The sequence below is a fragment of the Rhincodon typus genome, chromosome 22 (assembly GCF_021869965.1).
Source record: "Rhincodon typus isolate 14 chromosome 22, sRhiTyp1.1, whole genome shotgun sequence".
In the NCBI taxonomy this organism is placed as follows: domain Eukaryota; kingdom Metazoa; phylum Chordata; class Chondrichthyes; order Orectolobiformes; family Rhincodontidae; genus Rhincodon; species Rhincodon typus.
In genome coordinates, this window is record NC_063353.1 from 37,838,938 (window position 1) to 37,849,362 (window position 10,425).

General features: G+C 40.6%; 1 protein-coding gene across 7 annotated transcripts in view; it reads left to right on the forward strand.

The window, feature by feature from the left end:
- The window catches only part of LOC109911687 (plexin-A4-like), a 258,283-nt gene that overhangs the window by 20,580 nt on the left and 227,278 nt on the right, over window positions 1–10,425 (forward strand). For all 7 annotated transcript variants that reach the window (XM_048610374.1, XM_048610372.1, XM_048610378.1 and 4 more), the window contains exon 3: window positions 508–690. In XM_048610374.1, the coding sequence (XP_048466331.1) occupies window positions 508–690 (183 nt within the window). The remainder of the gene's footprint in view (window positions 1–507; window positions 691–10,425) is intronic.

Here is a 10,425-nt window from a genome sequence, read left to right on the forward strand (position 1 = left end):
ATTGTTGTTGGAGCTGTACTCATCCAGGCAAGTGGGCAAGTAACCTGCAGTGCATTGTATTGTCTCATATTCCCTATTTCAAGGGGAATATTTTTGGAGTTTTTGGGGGAAGGAAGATGCAATGATGAATGCCAAGTCAAAGTATTTGATTCCATTCTGGTGCAACTAATTAAAAGAAATGACTTTTCTGAAGCAAATGTTGTTAGACTCAACGTAATGTTGTGGGGTTATATAGGAGGATTTATGGCCTACCTGCTGAAGGGTGCAAAAATGTCATACTTCATCTATAATGATAAATATTTCATTGGGTGAATCCTGCCTGGCACTTCACCCAAAAAAAAAACACCATTGGAATGAAAATCATCCGAGGGACAGGTTTTGTTCAGCCAATGGGATGGGCTCAAATTGTCATCTATTCCATTTCCAATGGATGATGAACATTGATTTAACATTGTTTATTGCTGAGAAATCTTTGTTTTAACAATTGTTCCTCTATTTTCTTTGCAGCCTGTTCCCATTGATGACAGCTTCTGCGGACTGGACATTAACGCTCCATTAGGTGGCTCCACTCTCATGCAGGGCATCCCCCTGTTCTCTGAGGACCGAGACCGAATGAGCTCAGTGATTTCATACGTTTATAATGACCACTCACTGGTGTTTGTGGGGACTAAGAGTGGCAAGCTGAAAAAGGTAGGAGGAGCTGGCTTTCCCCAGGGGGGTCGTGTTGATGAAGTGCAAGGCAATGTGCGCACCCAAGTAGTTTAGTGCTTTTATTGCTTGTTGTTCCAAGTTGACCATTTGCTGAAGATGCACTTTCAGTGTGGTTTCTATACGGCATGAGTTCTTTTACTACAACCAGCAATTGTGTTCAGAATTTATGAAAAAGTTAGTGTTTGTAGACTGGGAAATGGATTTTGTTGCTCATTAAAATAAAACAAGTTTCGTTGGGGCAGGATTCACACTGTACTGAGATGTTGTCCATTAGTGGGTTAGTGACTAAAGGGTCAAACGTAGATATTTTTAATTAATGTGCTCAGTCACATTATAATACAAGTCTGGAATAGGTGAAATGTGACAGGGTAAACTGATCAGTGATATGCTACCATCCCTCAATCAACTTCTTGGTTGAAATCTCTGTTTCAACAAACCATTTGAAAGGTAGCCCCTCAGGGCAGCTGAATGGACAATTCCTTGGGTAGATTTCTTTGCATGTCTCAGCTTGCTTTGCTTAGAGTTGGCACTGCAGCTTGCTATTTGAATGGATGGAAAGGAATTGAACAATGGAATTGGTGTTGGGGTGGGGTGGGGTGTGGGGTGTGGGGTGCATGGGGGTTGCCCCTGGCTCCAGAGGGACTATGCTGCTGTGTTGTACTGAGTCCAAGCTAAGAGATTCTTGGCTGCTACAATCTTAGTGAGTGCTGCCCCACTCCAGCTGCTGGTTACTGATCTTGGCCCCACTCTGCAGAAATGCTCATTTTGTTTGTGAGCGGGTTATGGTTCACTGTATTCAAGTTGTATACAGCACAGTGATTATCTTTATAAATCTAAAGCAGCTGGATACTTTCCACAAGGGTTTAGATGCCCTCCAGTACACGTGCAAGTAACTTGGCAAGGAGGTAACCTGGATTTCAGACAGGATTTATGTGTCAGAAGCTGAAAGCTCATGCGTAGTACAGAAGAAATAGTTAAAATTGATAACCCTGTGTACATCTTAGTCAAGTTAATGCATGCGCTTGTGCTATTCACAGATAGCTGTACATTTGGAAAAACAAGCTTGAGATAAGACCCTGGGTCAGAGGGCAGAAATTGGAATTTCCCACAATTCTGATGGTCTGAAAAATCTGAGCAAAAAACTAAAGTTTAGCTGTAGAGCCAACACAGTGTGGAGCCTGGCCTGCTGTGTTCCTCCAACTCCATACTGTGTTGTCTCTGACTCCAGCATCTGCAGCTTTTGCTATCTCTAAAGTGTAGCTGTAACCAGGCAAGTTGAGATAGAAATTCAAAGCGATTAACTAAGAGAACTGGGAAGCAGATGTCTCTGCAGTCAGTGTGATGTACTTTTTCTCTCTCAACTTTAATTATGTTTGAAAAGAAATTCTTTGATTCTCCTTGTTTCTCTTGAATAGGCAAAATGTAAGTTAGCAAACCCATCCCCCTGCTTTGAAGAGATGTCATCTCTGTCTCACAGTTGGGCGGTGATGCTTGTTTGGTCCATGTCCCACCCTATGGGACTGCCTTGCAGCTTCATGCTAATCCATAAGAGTACCCTGAAAACTCACAGGTTCGTCACCTTGTCATTAGACATTCAGTACATTAAAGACACCATTAGTTCTTTGCACTACTTCAACAATTACACATGGATATGACCATTCAGAACTGACCATTCTCAAAGAAAACTGTCCCAACCTATTTGCAAGATAAAAACAATGCAGGACGTCAGTCAGGAACCAATATGAAAGTTTGTTTAGCAAGCCATCATTTTCAGAATAATAGTTTTTATTTTTGAAGTTTTAATCCAGATTTGACTTATTGAAACTGAAAAATTGCCACCAAAATGGGATATTTTGACATTATTCTAGAATATCTGAGCAGCCCACATGATTGGGAATTAACTACGGAAGATTCAGAAGGTTGATATAAGATGTATATTGATGTTGCCTTGGGTTCTTTGTGCTGGCCCATCATATCCTATGTCTCCTGCTTTAAGAACAAACCTATCTTTGAAACCATTATTGCTGAAGAACAGAAGAGAAGTAGGGCACAGGAACAGGCCATTCAGCCCTCCAAGCCTGTACCAATCATCATGCCCTGACTAAACTAACAAATCTTTTGGCCTTATTTGGTCCGTATCCTTCTATTCCCTTCCTACTCATCGAGATACCTCCTAAATGTCACCAATGTGCCTGCTTCCACCATCTCCTCTGACAGTGCGTTCTAGAAGCTTAATCTTAGCATTAGGTGATGAAACTCCCAATAAGCCCAGTTAATGTATAAGTTTTACTGTGCAGAATCGAGTTAATCTTCAGGGGGCCTGAGCCAAATGACTTGATTTTGGAAAGGGGATGTTATCCTAAAAGGTTTATATGCTCAATTGGAGTGCAAGACTAAATTAATTCCTTTGTTATATTTTCTCTGATTACGGAGTGATATCTAGATTCTGCTTCTAAGTCAAGTAACAAATATTTAATTTTGAGCTAATTTTAATGACTCTCAAGTGTCAGGATTAATTGTGTTTGGAGATTTCATTGACAGCATCTCTTTTAAGGTGATTAATGTCTGGAGGTTTCCATTATTTGATCTACATATTAAATAGAGACTCATGAAAAAAAACAGGATTGTTAGAGCAGGACTGTTCCTCAGCTCGGATTGGCCATCCTACCAGCAGTTGGAATGAGTTCTTTCTTGATTGAGATTTTTGAGTTGGAAAAGGATGGAATAGGTTAGAGGAATCTTTGTGTAGTGTACCACAATGCTGATTGTGTGGTGAGATGTAACATTAGATAACATTTACAGGAGAAAACCATCTCTGCTCCACAGCCTGTCACCAATCACCCTGCTTTGTACTTCAAGTCTTGTCATGGTAGATAAATGTTTTATTGACCCCACGTAAGTGAACTTGTCAACCACACAGATAAAAGTGGGTACACACTTGTCCTGAAGCTAAGATTGCAGGATGATGAGGGAAGAGCAGGGGTCTTGGGATAACTGGATTAGCTGTTTTAAAGCAACTGTCGCAGACTTAATGGGCTGAAATGATCCTGTTTTGCATGATTCTACAAAAACCACACAGGTTCCTCTGCTTGTCATGATACCTCATACCTGGGAACTTCCATCATCACTCCATAGCAGTAACTTATGTAATACGCTGACTGTAACAGCAATGCTTTTAAATATGCTTTCCATCTCTCGCTCAACAATTAGGAAGCTCCTTCAGCTGCTACTAATTGGTGCTAGTGATTAGTATGCTTTGTAACCTTAAAAAAAAATGCCTTGTCGGAGGCAATAAAGCCTTACTGAAAATTAATGCAGCAGGAACACAGCTCAGATTTACGCAAGGTGTTTCAGTAAATAAATCATCCATGTAACTGACCGTGATGCTTGTTGACTTTTTTTAAAAAGCTGATGGAGTATTTGTACAGGTGCTTGACTGGATTGTGTTGACTCGGCTTTCAAACCTTATATCTACTCTTCTTTCTCCCAAAGGTCAGATGAATGGGGCAAATAGAAATAGAAACAACCTTTTTGAAATACTTAGGCCAATGATCTGTTTTGAAACTAATGCTAAATGGCCTTTGTTTCTTTGCCTTCTCCACTTTTCCTGATGATTTCTAAGGCTTTTTGGGGTATTCAGTCATGGTGTTCATTGCACGACAGGCAATGTAGCATGGCCAATCCACCTAGCCTGCATATCTTTGGACTGTGGGAGGAAACCAGAGCACCCAAAGGAAACCCACGCAGACACAGGGAGAATGTGCAAACTCTACACAGACAGTCACCTGAGGCTGGAATTGAACCTGGGTTCCTGGTGCTGTGAGGCAGCAATGTTAACCACTGAGCCACCGTGCCGTTCTCAAAACAAACATCATTACTTAGTGCCAATCTCCTTTCTCCTCTTGCACACTATTTCTATCCACGTAATCAAGAGAGGATTGCTTACACGAGGGAGCGTGTCTCTTCGAAGCTTTCATAACTTTCCAAGTTGTACCTCTGGTGCCCAGTACCTGTGCATCACTTGTTTCGCTTAGAAAGTGGTTAATGGTATTGAGTTAAAACCTGCAACATGCAGCTGGATGTTGTTCCATAGTCCATTGCTAGTCCCCATTTTTAGTTGGTGAGTCTAGTTAGCAGGCTTTGATTGTAGGGGCACTATAGTTGAGCCACATTGTGTTGGCCTTTTTCCAGCAGCAGTTACTTGGTGACCTCAACTGGAACAGTTGCATTTCTTAGACTCATTGTCCACCCACTCACACCACCCCTCCCTCACTTTTTCAAGAGGGCAGCTTGAATTCAAATGTAGCATCCTCATCATTGTCTGACAAATATTAACTTACCTGGGACCTTTGACTCTTTATGGCACGGTTTCAAATCAAATCTTGCTTTGTGTTGTTGCTTAGTGATCCTTGTTCAAAGGCCATATTGCATAAGGTTATTGTGAGAATGGGAGTCAAATAGCCAGTTGGCACTTAAGTGTGAGCTTTAAAGTACGGTTACTTATATTGTGCATCCTCGTAAGAATGCAGTTCTTTACTGAATGTTTCTATTTGTTTCTGAAACCTATGATGGCTCGTTTGGCAAGACTGATAAGCTGAGTCATCGCATTTTGGTTTGGAAAAAGAATGAAATCATCGCTTAATTTTTGAAAGAGTGGGGGATGAGAAGTGCTACTGACTCCCATTCCCTAAAAGAAGGGACATTTTGTTCTCCTAAGGCCAGCTATGATTGCCATTCCCTTAGGAACTGATGGAATAGCTTGTGAAAATCTTGAAGTGGGAAAGGGGAGGTGGTGAATGTTTCAATTTTCACTTGGGCATGAAGAAAAATTGGAGATATTTGAGCTTCTCAATCTTTTAAAGGAAGTGGCTGAGAGATGATTTTGTTTTCTTAAAGAAGTAATTTTTGTAGAGATATACAAGATAATGAGGTTAGTAGAAGAGGGAGATCTGGAATGCCACTCTGATTTAAGCCATGACAATAGGATCAGGGGATGCAGGAACAATGTAGAGAAAGGCCTTTCTCGAGGGCACTCTGCAATTCGGAACAAATGACCTTGGTGACACATAGTTCCCATTTTTAAAAAAATCTGGTATTTGTTCTGTTACACTCTGTAGTTAACTGAATTATAAAATTGCACGTACTGTTAACAAACTGTGAATGTCACAACAACAGCATTTTCATTTTCTAAATGCCTGGTGCTGAACAGTCGTTCAACAGCATGATTGCGATTTGATTAAAGGACAATGACAGTGGGAGTGTGTTTATGTTTGCTATTAAATTCCCTTGGTATAAAACAAAACAAAAATACTGTAAGGCTGATTGGTTGCATTTTCCTTGTTCCTAACCAGCCCATCCATGCAGATGTGCACTCACATGGCAGACAAGAACAGTTGATGGTATTAAATAAATTGATAAGGTACACCAATGCAGGGTATTGTTTCCTATAATTGCTCCATTTGGAAAGGGAGCATGCGGTATCTTTTGAAATGCCAGAAGGCTGCTGTGATCAATGTACAATATAATACCATAAAACCAAACTTTAATTTGACTTAGTTTCTAAGTTTGCTTTTTTAAGGTGCTATTTCGCTTAATTTGTTTCATGGGTTTTTCTAAAGCGCTGTGAATGAAGACTACCTGCCTCTCTTCAATGGTAAGCTCTGTGCCCAGAAGATGTTCCTTGGAGAAGGATCGTACAGTGTCCACTGGAATACTTAAGGCCATTTATTTTATCATTAAGAAACGTTGGGACAAGGCCTGAACATCTGGTTGGATACCTGAGAACCATTGATGAGGTGAAAGTAATTGGGACACTGAAGGACTTGGGAGCAGACTCATATTTCCTGATTTTCCGCTTCAGGGATATGAGACCCTATGATGGAAGTACTCGGTTAAAATCAGCCCTTTGGTGCAAAGTAGGATGACCACATGGGCCCAATATTTTATAATGGGGGAGGTCATTGCTCTGGAAGCTTTCAAGAGGGTTTGGTGGAAGGGGGTGGGTAAAGTGTTCTACTCTTGCTTTCATCCGCCTCTGCCTCACGCCCCTCATTCAAGCCAGGATTTCCCAATCAGCCTCATTACTGAATCTAGTGCAGAGTACAGCGCCAATCCCTGAGCAATGCTTGGGTGAATGCCTTACTGAGCTTGATCAGGTGATTATTGTACCAGCACATGCGCAGCAGCGAGGTTTGAGATTTAATCTGCTTGTCACTTGATCTTGTGGAGCTTGTGACTATTTCTGCAGTTTTGCTGGCCCAGCCGTGCCCAGTTTATTTGCTCAGCATCTGCATTGAGACATGTATGTGTCTGCATTAGATGCTATGCTTCCAATAATGGAATAAATCATTGGGTCTTGATGTGATCTATATCTGAAGTTCTTCTAACTTCCAGACCAGTGTTTGTACGTGTATGAGTGGTGGGCAGGTGCTGCCTTGCTCAAATTTACCATTGGAACTGACAGAAGGCATGTAAGCCCCAGATAGTAGCAACAAGCACTTATAAAGCACCTTTTATTGAGTAAAACATTTCCAGGAACTTTAAAATGGTTATTATTAAATCATAATTACTCACCAATGCTCAAAGCATGACACCGTCCAGGCCAGTGCTGCCATTTGATGGGCCAAAATCTTGGAACACCTTCCCTAACGGAATTGTGGTTCTACCTAAACCAAAATGACTGTAGAAGTTCAAGATGACAGCTCACTGCCACCTGCACAAGGGCAATTGGGGATGGGCAATAAATGCTAGACCAGTCAGCAACATTCACATGTCCAATGAATGAACAAAGAAAAAAATTAGGATGGGTGACAAAAAAAAATCTTCATCAAGTGTTAACTTCTAAGAAGCATCCTTTATATAAGGGAGAGATGTTATGAGGGTATTCTGGAGCTTGAGACCTACATTTCTGTTTATCACTTGGCCAGTTTGATGTACCAAGAGTGAATGTAGTCCCCCGGGAATTGGACATCAGGCTGAAATCCATGCCTTCAGGAGAAAATGTGCAAAAAGCCTGGAGAGGAATTTGGTGCAAGAACACTTTTTTTTTCCTCCCAGAAGCAGTGGATTGTCAGGGTGAATGAAAATCTTCAAGACTGAAGTGATCATTTTTTTTGTTAGGCTTGTGCTTTGAGGGAACCAAGGCTGGCAGGTACATAAAATTGAAGACAATCAAATAGCAGAATCAGCTTGAGAGGCCAAATGGCCAATTCCTGTTGTGTCCTCAGCTACTGCTGCCACTTTACCTGGAGGAGACAATGGAACCAGTATTGAGGGTCTTTCATGTGATCTGATGAAGTGATGATAGAGACTGAGACAGCAGACAGTTAAGTTTTGCCAGTGCAAACCAAACTTCAAAATGTGAAGTTTGACTTGTAATTTTGAATACCCCACAGAACAATTTTTAGCAACATTTACAAGAATAGTTCACATTTAAACAGCCTGATTGCCAATTATAACCCAAAGCAGAAAGTGAGAAAACAGTATTCCAACAAGGACCTAATAAATTATTTATATAAAGCAATTAACGTACGTGAGGAAAAGAGATGCCTTATTGCAGCGTAGATGAGTGAGAAGGAATGTTTTCTACTTGTGGGGCTGACCTGCCTATCCAAACTTGAGAAATATTAGATTTCCTAAAGCCAAAATTCATCAAGAGGCAAGTTTAGATCCAAGGTTCCCTGCTGCGAGGGAAGTGTAGAAGTCCATATCTGCTTAGACAGGCAGTTAGCCCCTCATTCCAATCAGCCTCTCTGTCACAGAAATGATTTTGTTTCAGGAGAGATTGTAGAAAAATATTGCTTCTTCAGCACTTGAGAAGTGATCTTGTACTAAAAGGATTAAGGCAGGTAAATCCTGAGCCTATTTTCCAAATTGAACGTTGACTTCCAAACAAAAGGATGTAGGTACCAATTGATATGAGACATGTTAGTCACTGGTGTTACTCGGACTGAAGGAATGCAACTTTAACTTGAACCATTCATAACCAGGAGACTATCCTTTTCAGAAAAGGCTGAACAAAACGGGCTTCTTTTTCTCCAGAAAAGAGGGTGATGATGTGTCCTGCTAAAGGTGTTTAGAATAACTGAAGTGTTTGATAGGGTAGAAATAAAGAGATTGCTTCAATTTGTGGGTGAGACTAGAACTAGGAACCGTATATTGAAGGTAGGTAACTAATATATCCAAAAATGACGTCAGGAAAATCCTGTTTATGCAGAGAATATGGAAATCACTGTCTCAAAGCATTGTTGTACTAAATAGCATGGAGGGAATCAGGAAGCCATGCTGGGGAAAGGAACAGAAAGGCCTGTTATTAGCATTGGATGAAATGGGATGAGAGGAGGCTTGTGTCGAGCACACAATCCATATGTATTTGGTTCGAATGCCCTGTTTCTGTGCTGTCTGCTTACTGTTACTAAATTTAGGAATAATGCTGGTGAGCTAATGAAGGCTGGATTGGTTCATGACTTGGTGTCAGTCTTTTTTTTTGTGCAAGAAGGTTTAGTCCTTCTACCTTTTTGCAGGTAGAAATACTTCCTGACTTCACTTTTGAAAGTTTGTCGCTAACCTTTTTAGATTATGCCCCTTGACCTAGACTCCTCAACTCACAACAGTTTCTATCTAACTTACCTATTTGTTCCCCTTGAAAACTGTGAAAACTTTGATTAAAATCATCCCTTCACCTGGATTTCAGGGAATACTAACCTTGTTTGTCTAATCTCTTTGTGATTTAACCCTTGGAGTCCAAAGCCCACTATCCTACCTACGTGGGCCCAGACTGTTCACTATACTGCATTTGCGATCTAATCATAGCTTCGTATGACTTTGCATAATTTCTACCTCCTTGCACTCCAGTTCAATAGACATTAAGACCAGCATTTCATCAGGTGTTTTTAGGACCAGTTCATGAAACTTCAATGATCTATGTACCTGGTCTCCTAAGTCTCTTTATGCATTTCCATCATTTGGGAAATATTCCGATTTCTCTGTTTAATGCTTAAGGTGCTCTTAGCATTGACCTACATTAAAATCCAGTTGCCACAGTTTTTCCAACTTGATTAATTTATTAAAAACTGCTTTGTAATTTAATGGTTCCATTCACACATCTTACAATACTGCCGTTTATTTTGATTTATGGGTTTCTGTCATATGTCAAAGTCATTAATCAATGTCGTAATTAGCTGGGGTCCCAATACAGATGCCTGCATGACACCACCAATCCCACATAGAAAGGAGAGAAGCAGCAAGACTTGTATTTTCAATTTAAAGGCATCTATATTGGCATGAGCGAGCTGAAGTGAACTGGCATACTAGGCTAGGGAATAGTCAATAGCAGCAGACATTAAAGGGAATATTTCAGAACGTATGGTATAAATATATTCCAACTATAAAGAAACATTCTAAAGGGAGGGCTCACCATCCAAGGCCAACTAGAGAAGTTGGGAAAAACACCAAACTTGAGTAAAATGTGCAAAGACGAGTTGCAGCTCAGATGTTTGGTTAGAATGTAAAGAATGGGTAGAATCACTGAAAGGTTAATCTGGCCCAAAAAATAAAATGTGAGAAAACTAAAGGTACGGATATTAGACTTCAGTTATACAGGGCCTTGGTGAGACAATGTCTCAAATACAGAGAATATTATTAAAAACTGAAAGAACTGCGCATGTTGTAACTCTGGAACAAAAACAAAGTTGCTGGAAAAGCTCAGCAGGTCTG